The sequence below is a fragment of the Sesamum indicum genome, linkage group LG16 (assembly GCF_000512975.1).
Source record: "Sesamum indicum cultivar Zhongzhi No. 13 linkage group LG16, S_indicum_v1.0, whole genome shotgun sequence".
NCBI classification, from domain to species: domain Eukaryota; kingdom Viridiplantae; phylum Streptophyta; class Magnoliopsida; order Lamiales; family Pedaliaceae; genus Sesamum; species Sesamum indicum.
The window spans coordinates 744,304-760,765 of NC_026160.1; the positions used below are offsets into that span (position 1 = coordinate 744,304).

At 35.8% G+C, this 16,462-nt stretch overlaps 2 protein-coding genes across 10 annotated transcripts in view; one reads left to right on the forward strand and one right to left on the reverse strand.

Annotated features, from left to right (window-relative positions):
- Positions 1-727, reverse strand: part of LOC105178492 (stearoyl-[acyl-carrier-protein] 9-desaturase 6, chloroplastic) — a 6,480-nt gene extending 5,753 nt beyond the window's left edge. The window contains exon 1 of the mRNA XM_011101975.2: positions 612-727. The gene's annotated coding sequence lies outside the window, so the exon portion shown is untranslated. The remainder of the gene's footprint in view (positions 1-611) is intronic.
- On the forward strand, positions 1,282-14,094 carry LOC105178493 (DNA repair protein RAD16). 9 transcript variants are annotated; one of them, XR_849140.2, is made up of 18 exons: positions 1,282-1,474; positions 1,700-1,792; positions 2,840-4,014; positions 4,779-4,901; positions 4,978-5,051; positions 5,957-6,020; positions 6,125-6,271; positions 6,360-6,445; positions 6,925-6,994; positions 8,612-8,734; positions 9,501-9,731; positions 11,189-11,293; positions 11,445-11,597; positions 11,993-12,081; positions 12,201-12,281; positions 12,950-13,038; positions 13,124-13,245; positions 13,704-14,094. XR_849140.2 is itself a non-coding variant. In XM_011101976.2 (17 exons), the coding sequence occupies exons 1-16, from the start codon at positions 1,432-1,434 to the stop codon at positions 13,020-13,022; spliced, it is 2,730 nt and encodes a 909-aa protein (XP_011100278.1). In that variant the 5' UTR covers positions 1,282-1,431; the 3' UTR covers positions 13,023-13,038; positions 13,704-14,094. The 9 variants fall into 9 exon arrangements, 5 of the variants coding, with proteins under 5 accessions (XP_011100278.1, XP_011100279.1, XP_011100280.1 ...); XR_849138.2 differs by having other exon boundaries at positions 12,950-13,245; XR_849139.2 differs by having other exon boundaries at positions 12,950-13,245; positions 13,768-14,094.

The following is a 16,462-nucleotide window of genomic DNA, read 5'->3' on the forward strand; positions in this document are numbered from 1 at the left end:
TTTTGCCCCCCAAAAAAGTAAAGGGCCCTCCTCCCCCCTCAACCATTTCAGTTTCTGCAAGCCCTTCACCCCCCTAAACCATTTCAATTTCTGCAAGCCCCTTACCCCCCTCAACTTCAACATAATAAACATCTCTATGCTCTTCTTAATTTTCCTCCATGCCCTCTTCATATCATTGTTATCAATTAACATTTTAAAGCCTTTATTCACAATTATATAAAATACCTACCCTTCCCTAACCGAAGACTATCACAAAATAGGTTTAAAGTCTCAATGTTGATCTCCTAGGGTAATACATAATCATATTTAGAGACACTACCCCCCACATACATAGCTTCAGAGACATGTCTACCACACCATTATAATGCAGAGACAATGTAATGGAATCAGTGTCAGGGTCTGTAATTTAAAAAAAAACACAAAGAAAAAAATCACGAGTTACTGTAGATCACAACCATTAAAAGCATAAAACAAAGCAACAATGGTCGACAAACACAAAAAAAAATGAGACAAACCTAGCGAGGGTCCACAGTACACAAAATAAACAAAGAAACCCAGCAAGGGTCCCTTTCTATGTACACAAAATGAAGAAAAAGGGAACAGACACTTACGGTATTAAGAAGGAGGCATACCCTTATACCTCTCTTGCCTAACGAACACCATCCTTCACTTGTGTATTGTGAATCTTGCTTTTCTTCACAGAGGTGTTGGGAGGAGATCGTTTTTTAGGGCTGGCGATGGAAGAGGGATTAGGGGCTGAAGATCGATGCATTAATCTGTGTTTTCCCCCCAATTCCATGTCATTAGATGATGTGGATAAGAAATCCACGTCATTGCCTATTTTTTTTAATCCACGTCCTCCGCCATGTAAGCGCGTTTTTAAATCCCCAATTAAAAAGTCATGTTATGGCCAGGTGCCTTTTTTCGGTGACTTAACCAAATTTCCAACCAAATGTGTACTAAAATTGAGCTTTTTAAAGTTATAGAGGACTAAAATGGAACCCTAAGAGGTTACAAGACTAAAATGAGAAGTGCCTGAAGTTAAGGGACTAAAATTGCCTTTAATCCTATAAAAAAATTATGGATTAAATTAACTAAGTTAAAATAAAAAAAATTATTTTATAATTAAACTCAAATATCGGGAATTAGTATGAAAAGAAAATACAATTTTCTCGGGGTCTTTCCCGCCGGGAAATTTCTGACATGGCCCACACACCCAACTACCCCACGCCCGCCCCCGCTTTCTATTTTTTCTCCTTTTGAGTTTTGTCTTTTGATTCTCCACTCACATACACACAGAGAGCGTCTGCAAAGGAGAAATACAAACAGACACGTTTACTGAACCGTTTCAACCAAACAAACCACAAAATTGTTTAAACCCTACTTCCTGTACTTCCCTTTCACTCTTCGTTCCGCTTCAGGAATCAAACAATGAAGCTCCGCTCTCATGCCGCGGGCCCTTCTTCTTCCAAAGGTATGGACTGTGTTTCTTTTTTAATATAGAATTTATTTCTCCATTCCGTTTTCTGTTGTTATTTTTTCTGGTTTTTTTTGGGTTATTTTTCTGTGGTGAACGCTCTGTGTGTGTAGAACTGGTGTATAAGGTTGTGTATGTGTGTGCGTGTGGGTCTGGTTGTGGGTTTGTGGAAATGGTAATATTTGTTTCTGTCTATGGTCGCTGAGAACTGAAATTGAGCAGGGAAAAAGAAGCTCAAGTACAGAGAGAGCTCTGATGAGGATGGTCATGGGGCGACGTCCTCGGATTCTGATTATTATTTGCACAGTGTTGAAGGTATGTGCGTGAATGTGTATGTGGTTTTGATTTGGGGGGTTTCCTGGAGAGAGGGTGTCTAATTCAGAATATTTAAATGATGTTGCAAGCTCCAACTATTTGTGAGATGTGTTTGTAACTTATAAGATAATAGATCTTATTTTAACCTGAAGAAAGGCAACTCTAAAAGTGCTATAGCTGCAAAACTCGCTTCTGCATCTGAATTGTTTTTTTTTTTTTTTTTGTCTCTTTAATTTATTTTCATGAAGTTCTCCGACTTTGAATTTTTTTGAAAAGTTTCAGCGAATACTAATACTACGGATACTAATACGCCCGATGAAACAGACGAGGTGACTTTGATACGCTATTCACAACAATCAGACTTTGAGCGAGATATAATCAAAGGTTCTATGCGGGCTCAAAGGCGTAAAATAGTTATTTGGAAATTGTTTCAAACAAATGCGCATTCCCCTCTTTTTTTGGACAGAATCAAAAAATTGCATCTTTTTTCTTTTGATATCTCCGGGTTGATTAAACTAATTTTTAGAAATTGGTTGGGGAAAGGAAAAGCATTCAAAATTGTAGAGTATACAGAAAAGCAAGCAAAAATGGAAGAGCAAGCAAAAATAGAAGAAAAAAAATGGAAGAACAAAGAAGGGATTTCATGGATCATTCTAGTGAAGTTACTAAAAGTACGTCAATGAATGTAAGGGAAATGAAAGAAAATAATGATGATGAAACCTCACTAGAAAAATGTGATGATCAAATTCTGCTTCATGTATTATCATTGATAATGTTGTCTGCATAGGAATTGGTTTGCATGCTTACTTTTGGATATTGAAATCTTGGTAAAGTCATATGTTGATTTGGGTAACTTGTTTTGCTATAATATAGTTATTGATTTGTCAATTGCATTTACTGTTCCTCAAATTGTAGAACTGGCAATTACTTTTCTTTTCTGTCTAAGGAGAAATTCTAGTTTGTCACTTCATAATTTCTCTAGCCATTCTCTCTCCTTCCCAACCCCCCTTTTGGAGGTCCCACTCATTGTGCATCTTGTGAATTTAGGTGAAGATTTGTCGGATGGTCTTGAAGATGATAGAAGGGAAGAGGCTTGGGACTTAAATTTTGCGTTAGAGGCTGCAGTTGAAATTGGCAATGATGATCTTTTGCATAATGTCCCCAGGAGAAGGAAAAGGAACTCCTTGAAGAACGAGGGAGGATGGAGTCACAAGGTTCAGGACAAGCAAGAAGAATACATTAATGGAGAAATTGAGAACGAAATGTATGGTAACTCAGAGGAATTTAATTTTACTGATGTCTCGGAGAAGTATGAGAGAAAAAAGAAGACTAGGAAGAAGAGACGGGATAAAAGTGTACTGATGTGGGAAGTATTGGAACAAGAAAATGAGAGATGGGTTGCAGAGAATTTGGAATTAGATATGGATTTGATAAATCAGAATGAAATGGTGGCAGAAACTGTTGACCCTTCAGATGACTTGATAATACCGCTGCTGAGATACCAGAAAGAGTGGTTAGCTTGGTCTTTGAAACAAGAGGAATCTGCTGTCAGGGGAGGCATCCTTGCAGATGAGATGGGGATGGGCAAGACTCTCCAGGCAATAGCACTTGTTCTTCTTAAAAGAAGTATCTCGAGAGGAATTGGGCATCAGTTGCCCCCATCTTCAGCCAGTTTCACAAATGAGTTACCAGCAATTAAGGGCACACTTATTATATGCCCCTTGGTAGCAGTGATGCAGTGGGTAAGTGAGATCGACCGGTTCACTTCAAAAGGAAGCACCAAGGTGCTGGTTTATCATGGTGCCAACAGAGCAAAAAATCTTTATCAGTTTTCTGAGTATGACTTTGTTATAACGACGTATTCGATTGTTGAGGCCGAATACAGAAAATACGTAATGCCCCCTAAAGAAAAATGCCAGTACTGTGGAAAATTATTCTACGATCGTAAGTTGAAAATTCACTTGAAGTACATATGTGGACCTGGTGCTGTTAAGACCGCTAAGCAGTCAAAGCAGCAGAGAAAAGAACAAAAGCCAAAGAAAATATCCGACATTGAGGTAAGCACGAGTACAGGTCGAAATGATGGAAAGAAGCATGGCAGTGGCAACAAGGAAATGGAAAATGACCATTCCATTGAGAATTCAGCTGTGGTTGGGCGACTCTCATCTGAAGGAAAATCTATTTTGCATTCTGTTACATGGGAGCGTATCATATTGGATGAGGTAGTGTTAGTCTTTGCTTTCTCATGCATTTATTTTATTTTATTTTTTATGATACTTGATTTCTTTGAAAGGACCAAGAATGAGAAATAAACTGTTACCTTATTGTTATGTTCCTCTAGTCGTTGGTGGATGTTTATGATCTTCCTTATGCTTGTAATATATATTAGTTTTTCAAGTTCATTAAGATAATAGTTCATTTATTTGTTTAATGATGTGGTGTTAGTCTTTGCTTTCTCATGCATTTATTTTATTTTATTTTTTATGATACTGGATTTCTTTGAAAGGACCAAGAATGAGAAATAAACTGTTACCTTATTGTTATGTTCCTCTAGTCGTTGGTTGATGTTTATGATCTTCCTTATGCTTGTAATATATATTAGTTTTTCAAGTTCATTAAGATAATAGTTCATTTATTTGTTTAATGATGTGGCATGGTGAACGTTCCCTGATTATGTTAAAGACCTTATAGCGTCTTTTTAAAGCATTTTGTCATGCATGATTCGTTTTGCTACACAACATTTCAAACTATTTAATAAATTATATAACAAGGGCAAAGATGGTGAAAAGTCTCTCTTAATTTCTTTGTGATTGGCAATTTGTCTGTTTCTCGCCCGGTTGGTTAGATTTCACTTTCTTGCCGTCTGTCTGGAATTCATCTTACCCAATTGTCAATATGACTAATTTTTGTCAGCCATCCATTGTTTTTCTTTCTCTTTTTGCCGTATAAGTGACTGCTTTCTTGTTGATCGACTTTCTTCACACAGGCTCATTATATAAAAGATAGACGCAGCAATACCACTAGAGCTGTTCTTGCTTTGCAATCTTCATATAAATGGGCTTTAAGTGGCACTCCCCTTCAGAATCGAGTGGGGGAGCTCTATTCACTTGTACGTCAGTGTTGAAAAGGATTGTGCTGGCTAGAGTTTTCTGTTTAGCCTAACAAAGCACATGTAATTTGTGCAGGTTCGCTTTCTGCAGATAGTTCCTTACTCTTATTATTTCTGCAAGGACTGTGACTGCCGTATTCTTGATTACAGGTATAGCTTAAGCATTTCATGATAGTTTTAGAGGTGAAGGCCCCTTCTGCCTGCTTCCTCTCTTTTTCCCCTCCTTTCCCATAACATCGTTATTTTCATGGATAAACTTTTAGGCCTTCTTTACTAAGAAATTTTTCTGCTTGTTCTTTGCAGTCAATAGTAGATGAGTGCAGGTTTCTGTCAGAATTTGATTTCCTTCATTTGTAGTCATCAAAACCATAGGCTCAATTTATTTTTCCTCATTGCAGTCAAAACAAGTATAGTATGTTGGGTTAGGATATGTTGGGGAGGGAAGGTCGAAGGCTTGGAGGAGGTATTGGAAGAAGAAAGAGGTTGCGTGTGGGTTATATACCTCTGCTTTTGTTTGGTAGGATGCAATGATTTGGGGGGAGGTGAAGAGTAGTGAGTCTCCCTTCATGTAAAATTTTCAATCCCTCCTAATATTGAGGAGTTGGCAGAGGCATTGACTGTAAGAAGTTGACTTCCTTGCCTTTTAAAATATCAAACAAGGGGACATGCTTTATTTTCTTTTGCTTCTATGGTACCAATTATATGGAGGATTTTTCACAGTCCTCCTATTATGTTCCTCTGCAAACAACCCCCCGTATAATTGGTATCATGGAAGCATGCTGTGTTTTAAAGCAATATCCGTTGCCTCCTTCTGTTGTTAATGTGTTGTTTTAGTATTACTAATTACCATGTGTCTGTTTATACACATTTGCGATGACAGCTATTGGATTGATCGGTTGAGTAAATTATGATTGCTAAGTCTCTGAGCCACCATGAAAGAAATATTTTACCTCAGTCATCTTCTGTCCTTTTATTTTTAGCTTCTCTGGTTCTTTTATCCATCATAGTCAAATTTGTTTATCAGCAAAAAAATCTGACCCTTGTGTATGATACAGCACCTCAGCTGAATGTCCAGGCTGTCCTCATAGAAATGTTCGGCACTTCTGCTGGTGGAATAAAGTAAGTAGGTCAACTGACACTAGCTGCACTTTTCTTTTTCAGCCCCACATTTTGTATTTTACACATGATGCAATGTTGGTGACTTTAACTTTTTCTTGTTTCAGTATATTTCCTCACCAATACAAGATTTTGGAAATACTGGGTCTGGTAGAGACGCCATGCTTTTGTTAAAGCACAAAATTCTGAAAACCATAGTGTTGAGACGTACCAAAAAGGGCAGGGCAGCTGATCTTGCACTTCCTCCTAGAATTGTACGCTTTTAGGGTTAAGCAAGCCATTTCAATTTGAACATTTAGTTTGATTTAGTATTTTACTAAAACCAGATCTGTTGAAATTCAGGCACTTTTGAGACGGGATGCTCTGGATGTTGTTGAAGAAGATTATTATACAGCATTGTACAACGAGAGTCAGGCACAGTTTAATACGTATGTTATCTTTTTCTCCTGCTATATTCTTTTTAACTAATAGATCGGAGGCTTGATACTGTTTAAGCTACAGCTATGTATAATTGCTAAACAATTTCATTTATCCCGAGTTCAAGTGGTGGTTCATGCTATGCCACCCAAGTGGTCATGTACCTGTCTACCTAGTGGGTGCAAACCATTAAATATATGGTATTGTCAGCATTTCACTTTGTGATGTCATCATGTCCCACCTAATGGTTCACAATTTACCTTGGTGCCTACCTAAGTAGGTGGGCTAGTCATAAATTCTATATGCTAATTTAGGGACTAGTGCTTAAGTGTGCTTCTCTGATTTGGAAGTGTTCTTTGGGAACAATTCATTTTTTTTTTCTTCTTTTTTTCGTTTGTTTCTTTTTTCTTCTGCCACACTCTTACATAATGTTCCCATGTTACTTAAGGCTCTCTTGTGTTGTTGGACCATATTATTTTTTATTATGCAGATATATTGAGGCGGGAACAGTGTTGAATAACTACGCCCACATATTTGATCTTCTGACGCGCCTCCGACAGGTTCTGGAATCTCCCTATGTGCTAAGATCTTGATGCTTTCCACCCTGAATTTGTCATTGTTATGCATATCTGTTGTTCGAGACTTCCAGGAATAAATTAAACAGAATTTGCTTTTTAATCATTTCATGTAAATGATTTACATTATCACACTTTGCTTTTTAGGACCATGCCAATAACAACTTATCAGTGGGGCCAACTTAATGAATGTTTAATGGGAAATGAAAGTCCATATGTTGGAAGAAAAGAGTAAGAGAAAAAGCAGTAAGGGAAACAGAATTTTTTCCGCTGCTAGGCTTATAGTATGAATCCACCAAAAATAGCATTAACGAGAATATTAATTTACTAGCATTCTATTGAGATAAGCAAGGTAGAAGAAGATAAAGAAAGGAGAGAGAACTTGCTTGGCAATTGCCTTCTCCCTCTATATGCGTAGAGTTACAACAAGCAGCAACATATCTCAGATATATTATTTCAAAAGACATTATATATTTTTGTTGGGGAATCGGTTTTTTTGCAAAATAATACAAATAAATATTATAGCAGCTTTCATATCATTCTGTGATTAAACAGTAGTCTATTTGTGGAATATTTTGCCTGCCAAACTCTTTCAGCTTTATTCAATATAGCCTCTATAATGAAAAAAGCCCCCTCTTCATTAAAGTAATTAACCTTAAAAAAAGCTTTGTATGCTATGATATGATATGAACGAAGGATTCCAGTCCAAATGATAGTTTGCAATTTCCCCCTCATTGTTTTATCCTCATCCACAAGTTTACTATGTCCTTGTGTAAAGTGTGGATGTGGAGGATATGAACAAGTGAGCTAACTCTCTTTTATGAACTGAAGGAGGATACAGTCAATAGGGATTGAAGTTGGAAATTACGTTACACTAGACACCTCATTCGGTTTTTTGTGAGTCAAGCATATGGAGGCTTTGGAGTTGCTGCATACTTTTGCTTTTTCCTTTTTATAAGATGCAAATTGAAAATTACAATGTTATCCACATTATTTTATTGTCCATTGCACACACATTTTACTTGAAACAATTAATTTCTACTTGCAACTTCCTGTTATTATTGATTCCGATATTTTAAAAGTATAAGCTTATAATTAGGTTCTCGGTCCAAAATGATGTAGGAAAACATAGGTTGTTTATGGCTATGAACATAATTCTTAGAGAAGTGCATCGTTTAAGTCTTACTTTGTTCAGAAGGGCCAGACGGAGTAAGTAATTTCTATGATGAATCCAAAACAAACGGAGTAAGTAATTTCTATGATGAATCCAAAACAAATGGAGTAAATAATTCCTATGATGAATCCAAAACAAAAGAGTTGCGGAAAAAGATAGCTAAGAAAAAAACATGCATATTACCTTCTGTGCAATCAAAGCACTAGTATGCTAATATATGGCTATTATGTCTAGGACTGGCAACAAACTTACTAATGTTATTTCTAGCTATGGAACATCTTTCATGTTGATAGAATTGCAGAATTAGTTTTGGTTTATTCTAAATTGTTAAGGTCCTATGCATCAAGTATACGATGCTTATTCTGGCGCCTCAACCTAGTCCATATTGCATTGTGCTACGTTTGATTGATCTCTCTTATGCAATGCAGGCAGTTGATCATCCTTACCTTGTCGAATATTCTCTTACTTCGATGGAAAGAAAGGGTAAAACAGTTGATACTAGCAATGATGAAAAATGTAGTTTATGTAATGACCATGAAGAAGATACTGTGGTGAGTCACTGAGTTGTTATTTTAATTCGATGTTGTGTAGTTTTGGTTTTTCATAGGCAATAGGCAGCCCGGGCCAAACTTTTGACTAAATCATCTGTCTAGTTCTGTAAAGTCTCTTTCAGAATGTGCCACATTTTCATTTGAAGAAGCCTATTTCAGAAATCTTTTAGCTTTAGAGCAGCTATTTACATACTAGCCTGCATGGATGTGTGTTTAATCGACGCTTATTGATGCTAATTTGTATTTTCACTGTCTGAACTGATGCTTAATGAATGTTTAAGTAGTTTAATTCACATTTCTTTTAGATACTTGATGGAGACTATTTTTCATGTTGCCTATACAGTATTACGTCACTACATGGTCTCGAGTAGATTTAGATTGATTGGATTCTGATAAGTGAAAGCATGTTTTTATATGTTTGAGTTGCATTTTATGTTGCATGTATGATTATACTCATTGGTGATTGGTATATCATTATAAGATACTACGGTTTCTTTTTGTTATTGAGGTCCATTTATTACATTGACTTGTTCTTGATTTCAGGGAATATTTCATATGTTAGCCGACACTAAATCTTTAGCCTATTTTATGCTGAAAAGCTAGAGATAGTTAAGCAAATCTATTTGGATTTCTGCTGTGTTTAATATTCTAAATTGCTCTGATAAAGTTTATTTTGAGCCTCAATGTGTTTTTGCATTACTCATGGACCATTAGTTTTTTAATTATTTATAACTTTTATCTCCTTTTTTTTCTTGGGATGGAATAGGTCACGTCATGCGGCCATGTTTTCTGCAAACCTTGTTTGATAGATTTTGGTGCTACCATGGGACAGAATTCCTGCCCTTCTTGTTCAAAGCCACTCACAGTTGATTTCACTGCCACCAAGGATGGCAAACGGCAGAATTCAAAAACAACTATTAAAGGATTCAGACCGTCAAGTATCTTGAATAGAATTCAGCTTGATGACTTCCAGACAAGTACAAAAATAGATGCTTTGGTATGTGAAATTGAAATATCATCTCAACCTACTGACGAGAAAAAATAGGAACTAAAAGCAAAAAGCGTAACTTGGCAATAATAAGATAAATGCATTAATTTTTTTGCTTTTCTCTATTCAATGTTCTGATAGGTGAAGTTTTGTTCCTTTGTTTTTCCTTTTCATTTAGGTTGGGTTTTCTGTTTTTGGATTTCAACAACGAATAGGTACTATCCCTAAGTAAGCCGGTTATTAGAATTGTGACAATTAAGTTCACAATGCCATATTATCTTCTCACTGTGATAGTGTAGTTGGGCCAGCGTCAATGCCTCATGGTGCTTGGTGTCACATTCCTTCACTGGTCTTAACCTTCACTTCTGCTGTACTGTCATCCCTTTTATGACATTATTTTGCACCACTTTAAGTTGATCCTTCTTTGGCTAGGATCTTGGTACTTCACCAGCATGCCTGTGATTATCAGCCATATATAACCTTGCTCATATGACTCATTACAAACTACCCTTATGATGTGACCAGAGCCCCAATCCATAGTTTTCAGTTTCAGTGCCAAGCTTGTTGTCTCCTGTTCAGCGATTGGGTGGCTTCTAAGAATGTGCTTGTGCTTGCCCGTTGCATTGCAAGTTTCATGCATCTTGCCTCTTTATTTCTCTTCACATTTTGAAATTCTCTGGAAACTAAAAAGCGTTAATTAGAGCTGATAATGAGAACTTTTAATAAGAATTTGGAGGAAGATGGTCTTTTACCCAAGCGGCTTGAAATCTCAGATTTATCTCGTTTTCGATTGTGATGGAATTTTTGAGATGCAAACTGTTTTACATTGAAGTCCGAACATACTATTTTGGATCTTGCATTTGAATGAAGAAAATATGGTGGAAGTCATGCTTCATTATTTGCTTGACATTGAAAGCATGAAGGAAACATTTGCAAAAACTATATTATGAAAGATTCTGATTGATTCATCTGTTTTGAAATATTTTCTTATAGTAGAAAAATGCAAGTAGATATGATTTTCATCAAGTTTGGCTTTCTGCACTTTTCTAAGTACATTCAAAGTTCCTACCTATAAACATGGAGTAAGAGTCCAACTTCGCAAATATTTCCATGAAATGAGGCTGATAACGCCCTCTTCAGATGCCATCTGGTTCTGAAGATGATAGTTCCCGTTGACCAGTATTACTAGTCTCATCTAATAAAGAGAAGTTCCGTTGCACATTGAAGGTAGCAATAGGAATTAACATAGTATTGGAACAATCTCTTGTCTTCTACCTTTTCTTCTATACTTCTCGATTTTTGTAATTTTGCCTATGTGCAATGGCTCAAGGTATTTACTACTACTATTACTTTCCAAGAACATATAAAGCTTTCTGTTGTTTTTGCCAGCTAAAATTAAGTTGTGTAGCATGCATTCTACATAAATCTGTTGCATTTGTTCATTTCTTGAATTAAATTAATTTCAGAGAGAAGAAATTAGATTTATGGTTGAAAGGGATGGCTCTGCCAAGGGTATTGTCTTCAGCCAATTCTCGTCTTTTCTGGATCTCATACATTACGCTCTTCAGAAGGTACAGTATCTGTAAAAATTTGGATTTTGTTGTCATGTGTGTTATGGCAAGAAAAAACTTCAGAAGGTAGAGTATCTGTAAAAATTTGGATTTTGTTGTCATGTGTATTATGGCAAGAAAAAACCATACAATAATTTCAGTTTCTTTTCAGTCTGGGGTGAACTGTGTTCAGTTAGATGGGTCCATGTCCATGGGAGCAAGAGATACTGCTATTAAAAGATTTACTGAGGATCCTAATTGCAGAATTTTTCTAATGAGCTTGAAAGCTGGGGGTGTTGCCCTCAATCTCACTGTAGCATCACATGTAAGACTCTTGTTTTTATGTTACGCTGTCGTGATCTAGTTTTAGACAGTTATTATTTCATTATCCTATTATGTCATTCTCACATCCTTCTAGTCCTGATTATTGACTGAAAGATGATTGTATTAATATGCTGTCTGCGAAATAACTTTGCTCTTGTTTTCACCTGGGATTTTTCAGAATCCTCTCATGTATCACAAGATAAGCTAGAAACAAATACAAGCAAAGCACACCTGTTTCAATTGGCTCATAATAGGAGGATGTGATCATCATATCACTTTTATCATGCGTGAACTCATTAGCAGAGTAGATTCTGTTGTATTTAATGGCCCTCATTGTTCTTTCTAGTTGTTAGTTTCACTCCAATCATTGGCTCTTTTTCTATTGGATGTCGCCAGGTTTTCTTGATGGATCCTTGGTGGAATCCTGCTGTGGAGCGGCAGGCTCAGGATAGAATACATCGAATAGGCCAATATAAACCAATCAGGTAAGTTTAACACATGATTTGTATTCTCTGACCATTTCCCAGTCATTAATACATCATGTATCTCCATTTACAAACAGTAAATTTTTTTTTATGTATTTATTGTTGTCTTTGGTTCTTAGGATTATTAGGTTTATTATTGAAAATACAATAGAGGAGAGGATTTTGAAGTTGCAGGAGAAGAAGGAACTAGTGTTTGAAGGGTAAGTTTAAATTCTCTTTGATGTTATTTATGTTAAACTAGTGAAATATACTTACTAATAAGAGAAGAAAATAAACTCTCTTGTGTGTGAAATATATATGGAGAAGCTGATGTAGCTGATTCTGAATTTCTGGACTCTGATTATAGTGTCATCTCTATTTAGTGCCCTCCAGGAAGTTAAGATGTGTATTTATTTGTGCATTTCCTCTCTCTCTCATCTCTCTGTATATGTATATCTATGCTATATGAAAAGAAAAGGTCTTTCAAATTCACAAACGACGGTTAATGACACCATTGCACCAATTTTCTCTGAAGTCAAAAATGCCACCGATGAAATAACTTAGTTAACTTTCCATATTTTACATTAATTGCTAAATAAGTTTTTTTTCTTTACTTTTTATTTTTAATGTAATATATTGATTTATATATTTTACTTTATTTATAATATTATTTCTAATATATCTTAATGTATGCGAAAAATTTATTCAATTATGCACGTAAAAACGACGTGCCACAACGGTTAGTATAAATACCTAAGAGTACTTAATGGACCTACCCTGAAACATCTTTTGCTTTTCCTTCCACTTTTCATAATCCTCCTACTTCAACCACGATCTTTTGTTTTATTTTCCATTCATATCTTTGATTAACCGGGCTATTCAACTGCAGGACTGTGGGTGGATCTTCAGAGGCCCTCGCCAAACTGACAGAAGCTGATCTCAGATTCCTGTTTGTGACCTAAGCTGGAGCAGCCTCTGGTGGGTTCCTTTGCAGCCCAAATTGGTCAAGTTTTGTTTTGAACTCACCTGCTCTTATATCAATGCAAAAACTTACTGTTGACAGATTAAGACATCGCTATTTTTGTCTATAAGCGCATGAAATTCCATTAGGGGGATATGAACATCTACTTTTGTCATCCAGTCGACACGAAGGAAAATTGACACAAAATGATGATTTCAAGGAAGGTCTGTTTTATTTCTTAATCCCACTTTTTATTAGTAAGAAAACATTAAGGCCCCATTTACTTAGAATGATGAGATTTAGGTGGTATAGATAATTTTTGGATAGTTGTTGGGATTAGGTTAAAAGTGATAATATTTAGTGACTCAATTTTATGTTACTAGTATTGATAAAGTAATGGATATAAATAGTATATTATTTACTTTTAACTATTATTCGGTATTAATATGTGGACCAATTTATATTTTCCCAAAATGCCCCAAACCATTTTCAGCACTTCGCCATTAAAGTACCTCCCATTAACAGATATTAAAATAACCTTTGGCATATCATCCAAACCTTGAGCAGCCTTCACATTTTCAGCACTTGCCCATGTGGACATCATTATAACACCAGAAAATTTGCAAAAATCAAGTTAAAATAATAGGACACTTCTTTTTTCTTTCTTTCCTGTTTTTCTCAGTAGAATTGCAGACAATCAACCAATCAGGGATCGGATGTGAATTCAACCGTTGTTAACTCGATAGGGTCCTGCGGTGGAGATTGTGGACTAGAAGGACCATTTCCTCAACACTGCCACCATCCTCGCTTCGAGAGAAAAAATTTCCTTCAGTCGCACTTGGTGTAGAAGACAAACTAAAGCATAGTTGTTAATGAGCAACAGGGCCTTCTATGGCAAATAAGTGAATATTCAAGGACACAATTGGTAAGCAAACAATTCTCCCCATCTTCTGGGCAAGACGGAATTTGGAACTTAACGCAATTTTAAAAAGACTTGGAAAAAAAAACTAGCTTCGACTTGTATTTTGCCAGTCATTAGCAATGAATGAGGAAATAATATTTTTTGTCCTTTAGATCCGTTTTACTTTTGGTTCAATTTGTTATGAGATTAGTATATTTAGTCCTGCAATTTATAAAAATTAGCATTTTTGGTCTTCGTTCTTTTTTGTCTAGAATTTAACTGTATAGTGCACGTGCTTAACATGTGATCGTTAAGTATTTTTGGTTGAAGATAAAATTATTTTGTTTTTCAGCTTGGGACTATTTTTGGGGAAAAATATAACTAATTTGAGGGGGAAATTAGGGAAAAAGAGTATAGCGATTTTTCGCTTCTCTTACAAAAATTAAATTCTATCATTCCCATATTTGTACAAGTTGAAGTCAAATAGAAGCAATATAAAGAATCATGTCTTCCACAAACGAATCAAGTAGGCCAAATGAAACACTCATATGCTACTACTGGGGAAAATGCCAATGTTTTTCCAACCAAAAGTACTTTATTGCAACGTACTAGGCACGTGACTACATCGTTAAATTGTAGATAAAAAAGTGCTTGAGGACCAGAAATGTTAATTCTTGTAAGTTATGAAAGTAAAAGTGTCAATCCCGTAATGAATTAGATCAAAAGTAACATGAACTTAACTTATGAGACTAAAAATGCTAGTTCCCAACAATGAACTGAAAAAGTTGACTAATTCTCGCAAGCATATTAAGAATAAACATTACTAAAATGAATAGACAAAAGAAGTTTGTAAAAAGAAACAAGCATGGTGTGGGAGGAGAAAAAAAATGAAATATGAGAAGAAATGAACATTGAGTGAGGCAAGAGCGGAAAAAAAAGTTGTAAATGTGCATTTATTTAAAAACTATTGAAATTTCTATTGTAATCAAATTTTAACAAAGACATGGATTGAATTAAAAGGTGATTTTGGAATTTTAAAAGCTAGGATAATTTCATTTTTTGTCTCCCAAGTTAGACACTAAATCAATTTTGGTACTCCATATTTTGACTTCATCAATTTCATCCTCGACGTTTCTTAAATTCATCAAAATTCGTCCCTCTATTAGTTCATCGTGGAAACTAACCAAGAGGACTGATTTTGGAGGGACAAAATAGGAGGAAAGGCAAGGATAAAAGCCAAATTTGTAGACTTATTCCTACATATATAAAAGAGGCTTGAGGTAGTTGAATCGAAGAGAAAATAGCTAAAATTGTTCCATCTTTCTCAAATTCATGTACAGATTTGTCTAGTGAGAACGTTTATGTAAAAAGTATATTGTGAGTGAGAAATTAACCTTCCACTAAAGTCTTATTGGACAAAAATAAATCCGAAAACAAGGTCTTGGGCATGGCTTAACTACGAGGTTAATTTCAACTTGGGTGACCGTCAAACAATGATTTAGAAACTAGGTGAATGCTGGCGTGAATATTTAGGCTCTCGAGTACCATACAAGTATGATTCATCATTAGCTATCTCCCCTTCTAAGTTTAGGGCATGCAATTGGGCGTCAATTCCCATACTGGACTAGATAACTATGCTCATAACTCTTAACACTTTTACTCCATTGATTGACACAAGAGACCATTTCCTATTTGGTCACTTGCTGTGGCCATAGACTCAGGGAGCTTAAACGTGTATAGGAGATTTGATTGTCAAATATTGACAGGTGATGAATCCTCTCTTGGAATCCATCATCCTCGTTGTACTCTGACTGCACTTGCAAAGACTTTTAACAACCACATAATAGACACTATCATCTTTCGCCAAATCTAAAATATAGTAGTCACATATATGTGACTGTAATAGTTCCTCAAGTCTAAGGACTAGATCCCATATCGTCGGAACCGAGGAATACCAGTTATATCGATCAAGTCTCAAAGGCTTCTGTATGATGTTTACTCGCTAGCCAGTTTAGTTGGCTTGACATCCCATGTCAACCATCCACTAAAGTTGCAAAAACAGCCCACATCTGTGACCTGTGAAACATGACACCCACCTAATGAATATAACACTTAGTGCAAGTCTCAATTAAGCATTCAATGGCTAGTTTCAAGGTTCTCAACTTGAAATATTTCAGATCCAACCTCCAGTAGTGGTTTTGTAGCTGTCATCCAATGCACAATCTAACTACTTAATTGTTAATTTGGTTTGTGGCTTTATTGGGATATAAACAACACAAATTTACACAAGAAGTTAACACAATAAAACAGTGTTGTAGAATATACTTTTATTCATACTTCAGTATAATAAAATTGCAAAATTAGTTCTATATGTATAGGAGGTGGCAAAATTAGTCCCAACTGGACTGACAGTTTTAATCTTGTAAGTTTTATTTTAGTAGCAATTTTAATTCTTCCGACCAAAAATTGCCAGATTTTAGCTGAACAAATTGGGGCTTAGGGTTACGACTGTCAACTAGGCTCGAATTAAGTACATGACA